Source organism: Macrobrachium nipponense, chromosome 48, assembly GCF_015104395.2.
Source record: "Macrobrachium nipponense isolate FS-2020 chromosome 48, ASM1510439v2, whole genome shotgun sequence".
NCBI classification, from domain to species: domain Eukaryota; kingdom Metazoa; phylum Arthropoda; class Malacostraca; order Decapoda; family Palaemonidae; genus Macrobrachium; species Macrobrachium nipponense.
Genome location: NC_087223.1, coordinates 8,056,081 through 8,074,241, shown reverse-complemented (window position 1 = coordinate 8,074,241; position 18,161 = coordinate 8,056,081). Strand labels below are relative to the sequence as shown.

Genomic DNA, 18,161 nt, shown 5'->3' with positions numbered 1-18,161 from the left:
CGGAAAACACTTTTAAGACCACGTGAAACACCACAGAAAGGCGAGGTCTCAACAATATGTACATTTCCAACCTAGTATTAGTTAAGCAAAATCCTCCCTAGTTTTAAAAACAATCTGTAATCGAATAATATTATACAAATAACCTCTATTAACACCCAAACTCAACAAATCCCACCCAAAACACGCGTAAAAACACCGCAAAACGCTTTTAAAACCAAGTGAAACACCACAGAAAGGTGGTCGCAACAACAATTACCTTTCCAACCTAGTTATGATAAAACAAAATCATCCCCAGTTTTGAAAACTATCTGTAATCGAATAATAAAACCAAATAACCTCTATTAACGCCAAAACTCAACAAAACACACCCAAAACACGCGTAAAAACACCGCAAAACGCTTTTAAAACCATGTGAGACACCACAGAAAGGTGAGGTGTGCGGTCGCCAACGCCCTGAAGATAATCCCGTATCCCCCTCGAGTTTGTTGTGACAGGAGAAGCAGACGACGGCTCAGACACGCAAAGAACACCCATTTACCCACATTTCAGCCCTATTTTCCCCACGTTCCGCCCACATTTAGGCCAACACGCCCACCGACATGAATTCCGCGTGACTTTAGCCCGTTCATAGAGACGCGGATGGTGATATATGAGTGGAAATAGGTAAGTAAATGAGAGAAATAAGTCGGGTCTCGAGAGAGCGAGAGAACCAGTCGTCATCTTACCGTATGAGTCATACCCACAAGCTATAGGCCCGATTTCGGTCGTGGATTTTCAGTCGTTATTAACGTCTGATGTCGTAGATTGATGTTATTTTAACCATATTTTAATTTATTCTTATTATTAAGTCCTAAAATAAGACCGTATTTAATTGCTATTCAATTCTTTTCAATGATGCCAGCATGTCCGGTCAGAACGTTGTTGGCCCTTTGCAAATTACCAGGTCGTATTGGAGGAGGCCAATTGACATCGGCCCGTATCGTTATTATTTTAATTTTACACAAATATTAACACATATTTATCAAAATCAAGGTAAATTTAACGTTTAGGTAAATCACAGTCTTCGGCCAGTCCTAGGCTACAGTGGGCGGGCCCTGTTTATAATTCCTAGCCTAGCCTATCGCAAATAAGCAACTTATGTTACACTAACCTATTTATCAAAATCAAGGTAAATTTAACGTTTAGGTAAATCACAGTCTTCGGCCAGTCCTAGGCTACAGTGGGCGGGCCCTGTTTATAATTCCTAGCCTAGCCTATCGCAAATAAGCAACTTATGTTAAACTAACCTTACAATTTTAATCAAAATTCATAATTTATTTTGATCAAATTGTCAATCTTGATTTGTTTGCATCATTTCGGACTACAAATGATAATACCGTTAATTTCCCCATACATAATGATCAAATGTGATAGCCTAGTCTAGCTCACGGAAGCTAATAGCTTCAGCGGTTTTACAAAGTGTGAGATTGAGGTTTTTGTAGTGCAAAATGAGCTATGTAGACTTGAAATGGACCTATATTTATATTAAGTAAAATTAAATCAAACAAATGCAAAGTTTAGGATGTGCCTACTTATTTAGACTAAAGTACAGAAGGTAGTCAAATGAATTGTACTTTCAAAGTGTCTTCTACCTAGCAATGTCAGCGTAAGAAGCATCCGACATTTCACTTATGATATTTAAAATCGTATTTAACGCTACTGTCAGTATAATTTTATTTTTAAAGATACTTTAGCAATGGTAATTGGAGGATTATATACTTTGTACAAACCTGACCTAACCTAATGTGCCATATTAACAAGGTAAATAAAAGTTATATAGGCTTATCAAATATAATATGTATGTTTCCTCCTTTAATGTGAAGGACTAATCCATTTTTCTCAGACCCTTATTTACATTGTATTTAATATGTGTTTCACTCCATTTTGCCAATTTTTTCCTATTTTGGGGTTTTAATTCTTAATTATATTGTCAACAACTGTTAGAGAGCTTTAGAATTTAAGAATGATTTTGTTTTCTTATTTATTTTGTGTTCTTTGGATGATTCTTATGTATTATAACTTACTTGGACTCCGAGTAATATTGCAATATGTTTCATGTTGATTTGGTGTGAAGTTTTTGAGACTGTGAACCATTACATTGAGCAGTTTTGTTACACCAGTTAACAAATTTCCTGGAAGACTTGAGTAATTCAGAGAATAGTACTCCAGAGATGTTAAAATGGGAGGTTTGCAACATGTATGTTTTTACCACCGTGTCAGTAGACGCAAAAAACCCTCACTTGAAATATACCTAGTGTTTTAGTAGCAAATGACAAAATTTTTTTAAGTCTTGCAAAGTAAGAAAGCTTCCTTTTGAAAGTAAGGATTTGTCAAATAATAAGAATTATATAGTAGAGTGCTGCCTGTGCTCAGATATGGGATGTTAGCATGTTATGAAATCAGTAAATCGACAGTCATAGTTTGTGAAATTCGACTTCATATCTCATTATCTTTACCTCTTATCCATCAATTCTAAATCTTTATGAAGGCTAACAGAAGCATCTTATGAATGAATGATTTTTTCTCTTGAAAGATATTTTTGCTACAATCACCCCCAATGTCTTCCAGCTTCATCGTCGCCAATTGAGTGACATCCATGCAAGAGACTTCAAGATGAGCCATGGCCATGGGAACGAGGGTGAAGATACCATTAAAAATGGACTGGATAAATGCTCGAATGCCTCGGGAGAAAACTCGCCCAAAATAGGAAGCTCAGATGATAGTGAAAGCATCAGCTGCAAAGCAGGCGCAGTTGCAATAGCCAATGGTGGCCCAGATGTTTATCCTCTTCACTGGCTCGTTTGGCATAATGACTTTCGGAGGCTTGAGGAGGAACTCAGCAAGGGGAAGGTGGGCCTGATTGTGGGAAACTTCACAATTTTTTTTTTTTTTTTTTTTTTTTTTCCTTACAAAAAGATGCTTTATGTGGCTGTAAACCCAGTATTTATTGTATTGATTTCTATCCCTTTTCAGCCATTGTTTCTCTGGAATACGTTGTGGCGCTTACTGACAGTAGAATGTCTGAATCAATATGAGAAGCTCTTCAAGTAATGTATTGTTTGTTCATGAAACTTACTTGGCAGATATATATATAGCTGTATTCTCCGAAGTCCGACAGAATTTCAAAACTCGCGGCACACGCAGTGGGCGGCCAGTGGTAGTACCCATTCCCGCCGCTGGGAGGCGGATATCAGGAACCATTCCCATTTTCTATTCATATTTTTTCTGTCGCCGGTCGGTAAACACCTGTTTACAGACCTTTGCCCAGGATTTTTGGATTTTGACTCGTTATAAGTATCTGGATTGACTTTTGGTTTTGACTCTGGATTGTTGGATTGGCATACGCGATAGTGGACTGTTTTTGGATTTTGGATTGGCTTTTCTATGAACGTGATGTCGGGATCAAGTTCAGTGAGCTTCAGAGTGTGTGTGAGGAGTGATTGCAAGGTGAGGCTACCGAAATCATCGGTAGACCCCCACACAGTATGTATGGGGTGTAGGGGGCATGTTTGTTTGCTGGTTGATCGTTGCATTGAATGCAAAAGTTTGACTGAGGATGAATGGAAGGTGTATGAATCCTATCGGCGTAAGTTGGAGCGCGATAGGATCAGGAGGTCTTCCTCTAAGAGCGGTTCTACGAAAGGTAAGGGAAGTAACATTTCGCCTATTTTAACACCAGTAGAATTTGCTTCACCTAATCCTGTGTTGTTGCCTGAGGGCCCTAGTTCTGTGTCTGGAGAAGGTAATGCCCTTTCTCTGATTCTAGAGTCATTACGCACTCTAGAGTCCAAAGTGTTGGCCCTTGAAAACGGCTCGAGTAAAGTGTGTGATCGTGCCCCTAGTGTTGTGGAGGGGGCGTCAGATCGGCCCCATAATGCCTCTAGGTCTAGACCTCTGTCGGACTCCCAGACCTCAGGGAGTGGGCATGTCGAAAGCCGCAAGTGGGTTACCGGGGGCTCCCCACCGATCTGGCGTCCCTTCGGCAGGACCTGTTGCTGCTTCCCAGGCTGCCAAGGAGCGTGCTCAGGCTCGCATCCTTAAGGACTGTTTTTCGTCCTCCGAGGCGCCCTCCCCGCGCAAGGGGTGGAGCGCTCGGAGTGACTCGCGTCCGTTTGAAAAAAGGACTTTTCCTAGGGAGGACGCTTTAAACGTCCCCTCTCTCCGCTCTCGTTGCGGTCTTCGCCTGCGTCGTATGACGCGTTTCCTCCACAGAAGAGAGGTAGGACGTCGTCCGAGGACGACGCTGAGAAGCGCTTCTCTCGCGCCTCGGAGAGGCAGGTTGCTGTTCCTTTGAGAAGGAAGGAGGCGTCCCCCCGCCCCTCGTCTTCTCGCAGGCGCAGCCCTTCACCTCCTCTCGGTTCTTCACCTACGAAGAGTATTCTTGCGTCGCTTCAAGACCAATTGTCGACCTTAATGGCTCGGAAGACTCGCCCAGCAGCAGTTGAGCCTAAGCGAAGGAAGGACGCTAGACTGCCTGTCAAGAGGACGAGGCAGTCTCCTTCTCTGTCTCCTCGTTCGTCTCTGTCTCCGCCCGCACGTCAGGACGCCTTTGAGGACGCTCGACAGGACGCTTTTGAAGACGCTCGGCAGGACGCTTTTGAAGACGCTCGTCGGGATGCTTTGCTTGACGCTTTGCCTGTGGAGAAGGCTTTCGAGAGCGCTCAGAAGGACGCTTTGAAAGCGAAAGCTGGACGCTTGAGCGTCAAACGTTAAGGACGCTCCTCTGAGAGAGACTAAGAGTATCCTTCTCTTGACGCGCAGCGCGGTCAGGACGCTATTCGTGGTTCGAGCTCTAAAGATCGACAGAAGGTCGGTCGCTTTGAAGAGGCTGATGTTAGTCTTCCTCGAAAGCCTTTGTTGAAGGCTAGACCCGTTGGGCGCACGCCCTCTCCAGAGGTTCAATCTCCTTTGCCTCTTCGGGAGGAAGGAGAACATAGTAGTCCGGCGGACTCAGTGGAGGAAGAACAGCCGTCAGTTTCGTCGGTTTCCGACTACAAGGTGCTGGTTCGTCTTTTACGTTCTTTGTTTGGTGAGAAGTTCCAGCCTGCAGCTCCTAAGTCTCCTCCCTCTCAGTTTTCGTCTTCGAAGTCGGGCAAGGTTTCGGAAGTGGTGGAGATGAAGACTTCCTTGTCCACTAAGAGAGCATTCAAGAAATTGCAGGACTGGATGGAACGTCGGAAGGATCAGGGCAAGTCGACTTTCGCCCTTCCTCCTTCAAGACTCAGTGGGAAAGGCGGCATTTGGTATGAGACCAAATCTGAAGTAGGAGTTAAGATCCCGTCTTCTTCCCAAGGGGACTTTGCTAGTCTGGTAGACGCCCAGAAGAGATCCCTTTTTTTTATCGTCCGCTAAGATTTCATGGACACCAACGGAGATCGACCATCACATGAAAGGTCTGTTAAAGACTCTGGAAGTCTTTAACTTCCTGGATCTTCAATCTAGGAGTCCTGATTCTTTGAGTCTGGGGGAGCTGTCCAATGTGTTGTCATGCATGGACAAGGCCGTCAGGGATGGTTCGGAAGAGTTAGTGTCTCATTTCGGCACTGCTTTCCTCAAGAAGAGAGCGCTCTTATGCAATTTACAGCGAGGTCTGTTTCTGCATCGCAGAAAGCAGAGCTTCTCTTTGCACCTCTTTCGAGCCATCTCTTCCCCCAGGCTATGGTAAGGGACCTGGCAGTGAGCCTACAAGAGAAGGCTACCCAGGATCTCTTGGCCCAGTCTTCTAGACGTCCCGCAGTCCCTATCCCGTCGTCGTCTGGACGACCTCCTAGGAAGGTTAAACCCTTTCGTAGCGCTCCTCCCTCGAGAGCTGCTCCTCGAGGGAGAGGACTTGCAAGAGGTAGAGGTTCCTTCAAACCTAAATCCTCTAAGTGAGAAGAAAGTCCTTCAGATGCCTGTCGGAGCCAGGCTAAAGTTCTTTGCGGGTGCGTGGAGAGAGAGAGATACAGATGCGTGGTCCCTCAAGATAGTGGAACAGGGGTACAAGATCCCCTTTGTGGACCCTCCTCCTCTTTCTACGACTCCCAGAGATCTTTCCCCGTCGTATCAAGGGGAGAAACAACAGGTTCTTTTAGATCTTTTGGATCAAATGATCATGAAAAGAGCGGTGGAGCAGGTCTTAGACCTGGGGTCACCAGGATACTACAACAGACTTTTCCTGGTACCAAAGCAGTCGTCGGGGTGGCGTCCAGTCTTGGACGTAAGCAGCCTGAATCTTTTCGTAGAAAAGAAAAAATTCAAGATGGAAACACCTCAGTCGGTTCTAGGAGCCTTAAGACCGGGCGACTGGATGGTGTCCTTGGACCTACAGGACGCATACTTTCACGTGCCTATCACCTCTTTCAAGAAAGTTTCTGAGGTTTATGCTAAGGGACAAAGTTTGGCAATTCCGAGCCCTTTGTTTCGGTTTAAGCACGCTCCGATGGTATTTACCATGTCTCATGAAAAACGTAGCGAGATGGTTACATTCTGCAGGAATAAGAGTGTCCCTGTATCTCGACGATTGGCTTATCAGAGCATCGTCAGAAGAAAGGTGTCTGAAGGACCTTCACTTCACGTTGGCCTTGGCAAAGTCCCTGGGACTTCTGGTCAACCTCGAAAAGTCGCATCTGGACCCCAACACAGTCCATCGTGTATCTGGGGATTCAGATGGATTCAGTGGCTTTTCGAGCGTTTCCGTCCCAGGAACGACAGCTGCAAGGCTTAGAGAGAGTTTCGGCCTTCCTGGGGAAGGAAGCTTGCTCGGCGAGGGAATGGATGAGTCTGCTGGGAACCATTTCCTCGCTGGAAAAGTTTGTTTCCCTGGGAAGACTACACCTCAGACCTCTCCAGTTTTTCTTAGCAGACGAATGGAGAGTCAGAGAGGATCTGAATGCGACCCTTTTCATCACCAAATCAGTGAAGAACCATCTAAGATGGTGGTTAGATCCTCGGAAGTTTCGAGAGGGGTTGTCCCTAAAGCTTCTGAGCCCAGACCTAGTGTTGTTTTCCGACGCCTCGGTGTCGGGATGGGGAGCAACACTGGGAGGGGAGGAAGTGTCAGGCACCTGGAGGGGGGAACAGGTGTCCTGGCACATCAATGTAAAGGAACTAGCGGCGGTGTTTTTCTGGCGCTACAGTTCTTCCAACAAAAGGTTGCAGAGAAAGTAGTCCAAGTCAACTCGGACAACACCACAGCCCTGGCGTACCTAAAGAAGCAGGGAGGTACACACTCCCGTCCTCTGTTTTATTTAGCGAGGGAGATTCTGCTGTGGGCAGATGCGAGACGGATAAGGATCCTGACGAGATTTATCGCAGGTGTCCAGAACGTCAGAGCAGACCTTCTCAGCCGACAAGATCAGATCCTGCCGACGGAATGGACGTTGCACCAGGACGTCTGTCGAGAGCTATGGAGACTGTGGGGGTGTCAGTTAGTCGACCTATTTGCGACGTCGAGAACAAAGAGGTTGCCTCTTTATTGCTCCCCCTGTGCTGGATCCGGGAGCAGTCGCGATAGACGCTCTGCTCTGGGACTGGACGAACCTAGACTTGTATGCCTTCCGCCATTCAAGATCATGGGGGAAGTAGTAAGGAAGTTCGCGGCATCGGAGGGGACGAGGTTGACCCTGATCGCCCCGATGTGGCCCGCGAAAGAATGGTTCACGGACAGGTAATGTCATTCATCATAGACTTTCCGAGGACCTTGCCTGGAGGAAAGATCTACTCAGACAGCCCCACTTCGCAGAATAATCCACCGAAACCCTCTCCGCTCTGGGTCTGACCTGCGTTTCAGACTATCGAAAAGAACTGGCCAGAGCGAGAGGTTTTTCTAGAGCAGCTGCAAAGGCGATCGCCAACGCTAGGAGAACGTCCTCGAGAGCTGTTTACCAGTCGAAGTGGGCTTCCTTCAGGGCATGGTGTAGAAAGGAGGGAATTTCCTCTTCCACTACCTCTGTGAGCCAGATAGCCGATTTCCTGCTATTTTTAAGAAATGTACAGAAGCTGGCTGTCCCGACCATCAAGGGATATAGGAGTATGCTGTCGGCAGTCTTCCGACACAGAGGACTTGACCTGTCTGATAACAGGGATCTTCACGATCTCCTGAGATCATTTGAGACATCCAAGATACCTCAGGCGAGGCCTCCTTCTTGGAACTTGGATTTAGTCCTTAGACTTTTAATGTCGAGTCCTTTCGAACCTCTACATGAAGCGTCTCTTAGGAACTTGACTAAGAAGGCTCTTTTCCTAACTGCTCTGGCGACGGCGAAGAGAGTTAGCGAAATTCAGGCCATTTGTAAGAGAGTGGGCTTCAAAGGGGACAATGCTGTCTGCTCTTTGGAGTCCCACTTTCTTAGCAAAGAATGAAAACCCGTCGAACCCTTGGCCAAAGAGCTTTGAAATCAAGGGTATGACAAGCCTTGTGGGCCAAGAACCTGAGAGAGTCCTGTGCCCTGTCAGGGCTCTAAAGTTTTATGTCCACAAGACTAAAGAAGTACGAGGTCCCTCAGATAATCTCTGGTGTTCGGTCAAACGACCCGATATACCATTATCCAAGAACGCTTTGGCGTTCTTTCTGAGGGACGTCATTAAAGAGGCTCATTCGTCTTCCACACAGATCGATTTGAGCCTCTTGCGAGTGAAAGCTCACGAGGTCAGAGCTGTCGCAACCTCGCTTGCCTTCCAAAGGAACATGTCGATCAAGGACATCCTTGACGCCACCTTTTGGAGGAGCAATTCAGTATTCGCCTCACACTACTTGAGAGATGTGAGAACGATATACGAGGACTGTTGTTCTCTTGGGCCATACGTTTCTGCAGACACAGTCTTGGGGGCTGAAGGTAGCTCTCTCACTATCCTTTAGTTAGGTTTAGGTTTAGGTTTAGTTGTTGTGTTTTTTGTGTGGTGTGGTGAGGCTTTGGTGAAGACCTCCCATCTCTTAGCTTAGTGTTCAGGGGGTCTTGGATAGTTGGTCAGGTGGTGGTCAGTTGCTTCGTTGCCCTCATTTGTATGGCTCTATGCTCTTGTCACATTGAGGTCACGTCCCCGTTGACAGAGCATCCAGAGCGCACCAGCACTACAGGTCTCCACCTGGCTGGCAACTCTGATTAAGCACAAGCAGGCTGAAGTGACAGTAATCACAGAGTCTACTTTGCTAACAGGTGAGGAAACCAAGGTGTATATCATCTACTTAATTTAAGTTTCCTACAAATCCTATTCTGTCTCTTCCCACCATCCGAAGGTGGGATTCAGCTATATATATATCTGCCAAGTAAGTTTCATGAACAAAATGTTATTGTTATAATACAATTAAGTTTGTTCATACTTACCTGGCAGATATATATAATTAAGTGCCCACCCACCTCCCCTCAGGAGACAGTGGCACTGATAAAATATGAATAGAAAATGGGAATGGTTCCTGATATCCGCCTCCCAGCGGCGGGAATGGGTACTACCACCTGGCCGCCCACTGCGTGTGCCGCGAGTTTTGAAATTCTGTCGGACTTCGGAGAATACAGCAATATATATCTGCCAGGTAAGTATGAACAAACTTAATTGTATTATAACAATAACATAGTGTGTGATAATAGCTCTCTTCATCACATTAATTTCCATTTGTTTTTTATTTTCTTAAGTTCTTTTTGTTAATGATGTTTGTGTTTTTCAGCATGATCGCGAGTTGAGAGATCCAAGAGGCCGAACTCCTCTCATGTTAGCGGTCACCCTAGGACATTTGGAGTCCACACGGACTCTTTTGCGGCATAACTGTAATGTGACTGTCGAAAACAATGAAGGATGGACAGGTAAATCTGGCATTTTCTTTATCTTTTTTCATATTCATCATCTCTCCACATCCAAAATTCCTTCCTTCATATCTTTACATTGTTTATGATTCCACAAATCTCCATTTCTCTCTAGACCTATCCCAGCTCCGTTCTCATCCAAGTAGGCCTGGACCCTTCCAAAACTTCTGGTTCCCAGAAGAACTCTTCCAATGCTGTCACATCCGAATCTCCCCCAGAATGGTGTGAAGGACTCTTCACCAGATCTTTCCAGTATCATTATTTTCTTTACAGATGAAACTGCCTTCATTTTCAGAATTTCTTAGCTTTGTATGGTTTTAATGAGCATTTTTTTCTAGCTGAAGTGGAAAGGGGTCAATTAGAGTTTACTGAAGAAGGGCATTACAGTACTGTGGTAAATTATAACTCAGATCGTTGCTAATGCTGAAGAGGTTCACATAGTAAGTGCCCCCTCACAAAGGTCTTGTCAATACTGTGCTGTTCTTTTAAAACTGGTTTAGTGTAATAACCCATAAAATATGCAATTAACCTGAAAGAACAGCTAGAGTTTTTCTCAGGGCATTATTTTAGGTTAAGTACTGTTCCCCCCAAAACTTAATTATTTTCATTGATGTAAGCATAGTTTTGTTTCTTGGAAAACTGTACAAACTGCTGTTTAGTAATTCCCACGATCTGTACTTTTTCACTCTTTGCTTCATGAGCTTTTCTCTTTCAAATCTGATTATCCTTCCAAATCTGGATATAGATTATGAAATTTATCAGGACCATTTTCAATCCGCAGTTGTACAAGAGGCCACAGCCACAGGCGATCCAGAGTTGCTGGGCGCTGTGGTGGAAGGAAGGGACATGGAGCGTTACTCCTCCCGTGTGGCCGGGATTCCTACTCTATTATGCAAATTAAAAGAGGTAAATAAATAGAGGATTCACCTTTATGTTAGGTGCTATGTAACTTTGTCAGCGGATACCTGTCGAAGTGAGAATATTTCCCTTCAAGATTTGTATTTGCAGCCTTCAGTATGTACCAACAACTTTAGCCAAAATGGTTTTTGTTCAGCCTTGAAGTCCCATGTGGGATAAGTGATGAATGATACCAATTGCCCTGTGTAGGCCACAGAAGATTGTTTGTTTCTTCAATTGCCCAAAATTTCTCTCAAATAATTCATAATCATACCAGAGTATCCTTGCCCCTCATTGAAGTGGAAATCTCTCACAGAGAAATATTTGATCAGTACCGGATGAATTTGCTATGGATTTTGAATGGTCTCACAAAATGGTTTGTTAATCCAGCCAAAGAAATTGTTTATAAAGTTATCACAGGTTTTTCCTCTTCCAAAAGATTTGCCTTTCAATATATGGAGTCTTGCTTATCTATTTTAATGTGATTTGGTTTGCTAATCTTAAATGATAATGGTAATGGTCAATACAATAACTATCCATGTTACTTTCAACTTATTTTCCTGTTCACAGGCACCTGATTTTTATGTGGAGATGAAGTGGGAATTTACCAGTTGGGGTAAGTTTAGATCTTGTTGTTGTTGCTGCGATCGTTATAATTAATGTTGTTGTCTGATGAAGTTGATTATCTCAAGTCTTGGGACAATTTCAAAACTAAATAAATGTGAACAAGATAGAAATATTTATATATTGATTGGGCCATTGAAGCTTTCAGATGAAAAATTATAAGGTTTGTTAGGGTTGGAAGTTTCATGTGCCCTTGCTCTGTAGGCTGATTGTGTTTGTGTCAAACAGAGAAGATGGTAGACTTGTAATTATTTGACATCTGTAATAGTCCCACACTCTAAATTGAAGTTTAAGGCTGCCTGAGAAATGGTTTGTATGTACAAAGTATAAAACTGATTTTAGAAAATCACATTTGGTCTATACTTTAGATTCTGTCCTGTAGTCTTGTCACTTACGTTTAGTGACGTGATAACCTTTGCATTCTAGTCTCATGAGAGGAATCATGAACTCAGCATACTGAAAGGTATGTGGTCTACACACTTAAGAGCTGATATCCTGAGTTGCTTTCTTGGTTTCGCACATTAGTAGAGCTTCACTTGACCGAATAGCTTCCAGTGTGAACATTAAAATCTCTCTCCAAATAACAGCACGTGCAGTCTTCCGTATAATTTTTTGCCGACGTCTTTTCCGTTCCAGTGCCTCTCGTTTCACGAATGTGTCCCAGCGACACCTACAGAGTGTACAAAAGTGGTTCAAATGTTCGTATTGACACAACGCTTCTAGGGTTTGACCAGACAAGCTGGCAGCGAGGGAATAGGAGTTATATATTCAAAGGCCAAGGTGAGTTTCAGGACAGAGATACTAGATTTTTTTTGATAATCCTTGCTACTGATTAATAATGCCATTGCTAGTGAGTTCAAAATTAGCTGTTGTACATAGCACTTCCAGGTTTTAACCTGGTATGGTACCTATGTAAAACTAGGATTTTTTTTCAAAGTAAATCCTGTTAAATGATGATAACATTTTTCAAAACATATACGTATTTGTATGGCACGAGCCTTAAAGGCCGTAAGTTTACTGGGTAAACTTCTGTAAAAGAGAATTTCATTGTGAAAGAACAAAGCTTTGATAGACTTGAATTGTATGTGTTAGGAATATGAATTTATGAGTCATTTCAGCTCATTTAATATTTTCCAGTTGATGGAGCCACCATGATGGAGGTCGATCATGAAACTGGACAGGTTAGTTTGAAAAACTTTTCTAGCAGATTTTCATCTCCTTATTTTCATTTTCTCTTAAACTTCATCAAATACGCATCATCATCCTCAATTTGGTGTTAAGAGTTCATCCCTCTCTTCTGTCATGCGTACTATGCATAAGTTTCCATGTTTAGTTTTGCAGTTACGTACTACATCCTTTTTTATTATTTTGTGTCACTACCTCCAGCAGAGTACTACTTCCTTGATCCAACTGGTTCCCTCCCCTTCTTATTGCCTACCTAAAAGTAATCTTAATCTTTGAAATTTGAGATCTCTGTTATTCAGCCTTTGGACACAACTCAACAATATCTATGCTTGAAATTGGAAATTAGCTGTTGGCTCTGACTTTAGATCTTGGCATCTGTTTTTGATAATTTTTTTATGCTCCATGTCTGCAGTGTAGTACCAAGGGTAAGAGGAACAGTACAGTGGATTGAAATGCCAAATAATTATAATTAAATAAATAAGTAAATAATGTGCACAGGAAAAGGAAAGTCTTCCCCTTGTAATGATTGTATTTGGGTATCATTAATCTTCATATCTTTAAATGTACCTTTTGAAATTAACTTTCTAATTAAAAAATAAGTTAATAAAATTTAACACCTTAGCAAAGGTGTTTCGGGTAGAATTATAATCTTTAACTATTCCTGCAGGTGTATATGGAGAGTATGAAAACGTTAACGCCTGACCAGGTTCAGTCGTACATGCGGCCCCATCCGGGTATGGTCTCTCATCGTTTAACTACGCCCATAGCCACCACTTATGTTGATACAGAAAAAATCAGTTTTGAAAGGTAAGGGAATTGCATCTTACTGCTTTTGTTTTTTGTTATATTTTTGCTGTCAACAGATTTTTGCATTGTTAGTTACAAAATAAGCTTAAAAAATTGAGTAAAATGTCAACTAAACTTACCTCCAGTTTAGAAAGAAAGAGGGAAGCTGAACATCCCTAATCACAGTAAACATTTTTGCTGATCTCTATATATTCTGAAAACAAGAGATGACTATGATTACAGGCAGTCCCCCAGTTTACGGCAGGGGTTCCATTCTTGACGGCATGCCGTAACTCAGAAAACGCCGTAAATGGGGACATCATAATAATGAGTGCTTACAGAGCCTGAAAACTGGGTTATGGCATCGTAAACGCGGATACAATGCTTTAAAATCAGGTTAATGGCGCCGTGATCCAAACTCCAGCAATAGTTTTCCCCAAAACATTCTGTTACATTACCATAATCTTGTACAGCTAACCCAGACTTTTTTTGTAATTGAGGGGTGAAAGTTAGAGAGAAGGATGGTTAAAGAAGCTGCACAGCTCATTGCAGAGACCAGAAATAACAAAGAAAAAATAGAGAAGGTTAGAAATTTAAAGCCGCTGAAACTGGAAGGATGGTGCTTATTAGTAGTCTAAGCACTTTTGTGGAATTTTCACTTAGTGTTTTATTATGTTGGTACAACAAAAGTTTGGAATGACTCTGCCCTTTTTCAGAGACAAAGCTGGTATATGGGGTTGGCGTAGCGATCGCAGCGAAATGGTTAATGGTCATGATTGTAAGGTAAGACTCTAGTTTACATTATTCATCATAGTACAATCCTTTGATAACATATGTCCCCTTTTCAGACAGTTTTTTTAAGTAGGCATTTCCGGGGACTAGAAAAATCAGTTAGCATAGTTTAGGGTCACAGTAGCTCATCAAAATAGTTTTGGTATAACTCAGTCTTTACTCCCTACTCCCAAAGCTTTTGCTATAAGGTCCATATGACACAAGGGATTATTATCTGCCTGTAGGGGCCTTTGAAGCCCAGATACCCAGGTCAAGGGTGGATTCTTCTTTTAGAGCACTTATGGAAGGGAAGCTGACTGACATTAAAGCTATAATTAAGCGATGGATTTTGGGACAAAATAAATAAATGCATGTGCACAGTAGACACAGATGTTCTGTCATGAAATAAATATGATAAAGATACTCGGAAAGAATTCTTCTCTCTCACTCATGCACATTAATATGAAATATTTCCATCTGCTCTCCTGAGTCATGCTCTGCTAAACAGCACTAGGTCGTTGTGTTAGAACTCTGACTCTTTCAATATAATTTTTCTTTCTTGGTATGATTGGAAAGAGGATTTTAACACTGCTGTTGTATAGAGTGAGAGATTCCCCTCCTGCCACCTTTCAAAAGTGGTGATAAGACACCCCACAATGTTCAGACTCTATATTATTTTCTTTTCTAAATGTTTGTTCTTTCCTCTGCCTTGCGAGTTTGGGGTTATGGTTCATTGTATTGCTTCCTGCCTTTTATTTGTTCCGACACGGCATACAAACCTTCGGTCCTTTTACAATAGGAAGGTACTAGCGGCAGCTGGATAGGTCGTAAGCTTTCGAACAAGGGTTCGGTAGTTAACTGCTTGTCCGACAGGCGCGCGCGCGCGACTGGGAGGTAAACAAATCACTTTTGCTTTCGGCCTGCTGGCGTGTGGACGTGTATCATCGCTCTCTGCCCGCTTCATCGTCGTTGCTTTCGCATGGTTGTGTTTTTCTTTTTCTATTTATCTAGTGAAACTGAATTGTAAGTACAATCATTTCATATTTATTTCCATTGAATTCAATTGTGAATTAAAGGATCTTGGTTTCACCACGCCCTCCGATTACCCGAGTGCCGGGACTGAAGGGCGTAAGTGCGGGAATTCATTTTCCCAGAAATGATCCTCGTATTGTGTATGCTCGGTGCCGAGGGCGGGAGAGCGCTCGCTCCGAGCGTATATTTTGGTTGGAAATGTGTAGATGAAAATCGTAAGTAAGTGCTCTTTTCATTTATATATTTTTTTGACCTGTATGCTCGTTGCCGAGCGAATGCGCTCGGCACGAAAACTTATTCTGTATGGAAGTGGAAGTCGCAAAGTACAGTATTCTTTTTCATTTTCATATATATTAATTTTGATTGTAAGCAACTACTCATTTTTGGATCAGTTTCCGAGCTTACCCGGAAATTGATCCTTTACCCTTTTTATTTGAATGAAGTGAAATCGCAAGTGCAGTTCTTTTTCATTTTCATATTTTTTGAGATTGCATTGTTTACTTGGATCAATGTTTCCGCTATTTCCCGGGAATTGATCCTTCCCCATTTTATTTGTATGAAGTGAAATCGCAAGCGCAGTATTCTTTTTCATTTTCATATATATTTTGATTGCATCAATTCATTATGGATCAAGGTTTCCATTCATAATCGGGAATGGATCTTTTAAACCCTTGCGCTCGGTACCGAGGGCGCAAATGCGCTCGATCCGAGCCCTTATTATTCATTGTGAAGTGAATCGTAATGCAAGATTCTTTTTCATTTTATTCCTTTTATTATTGATTGCATCAATATTTATTTGGTTCAAGTTCCGCTCAGTCAGGGAATTGATCCTTATGCCCTTGCATTCGGGCCGAGGGCACGATTGCTCTCGGGCTCTTATTATTATTGTTGGGTACATGGGTGCTGTGCGGGGGTGGGGAACGAGAACCCCCCCCCCCGCTCTGCTCCCACAGATGGCCCTTCCCCTTGGGGGGGGAGGTTATCTGCGTTCTTCTCCGCGCCCGATCCGTCGAGCGCGGGGGAGGGCGCTCGGTGCCCGATGTACAATTGTATTCGGGGTCTTCCACTCGTTCGGAGAGGGCTCCCCCCCGCGCGAGGGGACTTCCCCCCACTAATCGCTACTACTGTTATTTCCGCAGGTGCTACTGCCACGAGGGGGGTGGACCTTGGTGAGGTATGGGCGTCCTTCCATTTGCAGGGCGTGCTAGTGTCCAGGGGCTGCGGTTCTATGTCTGGGCCTACTGCGGTCACCCATGGAGTGGTGACCACGCTCCAGGTGACGACGTCCCTCCTCACCTGGTGTACTCGCCTCACGTGGTAACAGTCTTGCCTACAGCCGCTGTGAAGTGCCGTTCGCCGTACCGAGAGGGGGGCGTGCCGCCGCCGCTCGTGGTTGCCGCGCTGCCGCGACCACACTTCCGCTGCCCTAGAGCTCGCCCCTGGACCTGCCGCCGGTACCAGGATGTTGCTGGCTGCTGCTCCACTTCCTGTGTTTCCGGTGCTGCCTGCCGTACCTGCCGATTCTGGGCTGACTGTCCATGCAGTTGCTGCGCTGGCTGTCCCTGCCGTTGCTGCGCTGGCTGTCCCTGCCGTTGCTGCGCTGGCTGTCCCTACCAATGCTGTGCTGGCTGTGCCTGCTGTTCCTGAGATGCCCATACCTGCTGACGTCGTCCCTGTTCGTGGTGGTACTACCCCAGACTTTGGTCTGTCTGTACAGGTGCGTCCGGGCCCTGTGGCTTCGGCTACAGCAGCCCCGGTCTCCGCCCTGGATAGCAGATCTTACGTCTGTCCTGAGGAAGCTGACGAAGAAGAGGAGGAAGGTGTCATCGTCGTCGTCTTCATCTTCTTCATCGTCGTCGGCTGCCGCCTCTTCCCCTTCGACTTCTAAGGCTTCACAGCCGAGGAAGAAGAAGGTTGCCTCCTCCCTCCTAAGAAGTCTCCCTCGGGAGCTTCTCGGGACCCGTCTCACCTCGGTGGGACGGGAGGGTTCCTTCCGCTGGTCCTCCTGCTCCTTCGGGAGCGGGTCCCGTCTCTTCTTCCGCAAGGAAGAAGACTACGGGGACCAGAGGGGTACCGGCTAACACCGGTACTTCCTCGCCTGGTGTCAGTGGTTCTGCCACTGCATCAGGGTCCGTCTCAGCCTCTCGTTCGCGGGAGGTACCGAGTGTACGGTCGCCTACCAGCGACCGTGCAGCCAGGAACCAGACCTCTGAGTCCGCTCAGCGTCAGGTTCACGGCACGGGGCGGAAGACTGGTGACAGCCGCTCACGCGACTCTCACCAGACCAGCTCTCGCTCTCGCGGCGACCAGCTGGCTACCCTGGGGACGTGACGGTCCACGACCGGCCACGGGCTGAGGCTGGGAAGAGGTCCTCCCGTTCGCCGGTGCCAGCCACGGCTGGAACCAGCGACGTGACGTGCCGTGAGGACAAGCACCGGTCTCACTGTGACAGTGCAGCCTGCAGGTCGCCTGACCGTCGCTCTCACAGAGAGCGATCGGGTACGGCAACCAGCACCAGCTCTTCTGACACTCGAGATCGGGGCCGCTGTGCTCAGTCCAGCTGTTCTCCACAGCGAGACGGTTCGACCAGGCCTGCAGCTCGATCGCCACCGCGGGTTGACGATCGCCTGCAGCCCTCCAAGCCTGCTGGTTCTGCCAGCGAGCGAGGAGGGAGCGTCAGGTCTGCCTCTCCCCTACCTTCAACCTCCTCGGGTTACACCGGGAGGAGCGAGGTATTGAGGAGTGATCGTGAGGGGTGCGCCCCTCATGATCCCACCACGACGCCCTACGTGCCAGGCACGGTTCTTGGACCGGCGAGGACGTATGCGCAAGTGGATGGAGAAGACCGAGAGGGCTGTTGCTGTTCCCCCTTCTTAGGAGGAAGGTTCTCGGAATATGCTCTTGTTCGAAGGGCTTAACGGTCCTACTCTGCAAGATGCTGTGACTTCCGAGATCCAGAGGAACTTTGCCGAGGTTATGGCGCTGATTCGTCAGCACAACGACCTCGGGGAAGGATCGCCGCTCCCACCAGCAGAGCCACGTCTCGGC

The 18,161-nt window shown here is 45.3% G+C and overlaps 1 protein-coding gene across 1 annotated transcript in view; it reads left to right on the top strand.

The window, feature by feature from the left end:
• Positions 1–469: 469 nt before the first annotated feature.
• LOC135205027 (ankyrin repeat domain-containing protein 13D-like) overlaps positions 470–18,161 on the top strand; it is a 32,607-nt gene continuing 14,915 nt past the window's right edge. Inside the window, exons 1-9 of the mRNA XM_064235286.1 lie at positions 470–663; positions 2,608–2,889; positions 9,683–9,818; positions 10,600–10,724; positions 11,286–11,331; positions 11,976–12,119; positions 12,477–12,520; positions 13,192–13,331; positions 14,027–14,093. Of these exons, the coding sequence (XP_064091356.1) occupies positions 2,653–2,889; positions 9,683–9,818; positions 10,600–10,724; positions 11,286–11,331; positions 11,976–12,119; positions 12,477–12,520; positions 13,192–13,331; positions 14,027–14,093 (939 nt within the window). The 5' untranslated portion in view covers positions 470–663; positions 2,608–2,652. The remainder of the gene's footprint in view (positions 664–2,607; positions 2,890–9,682; positions 9,819–10,599; positions 10,725–11,285; positions 11,332–11,975; positions 12,120–12,476; positions 12,521–13,191; positions 13,332–14,026; positions 14,094–18,161) is intronic.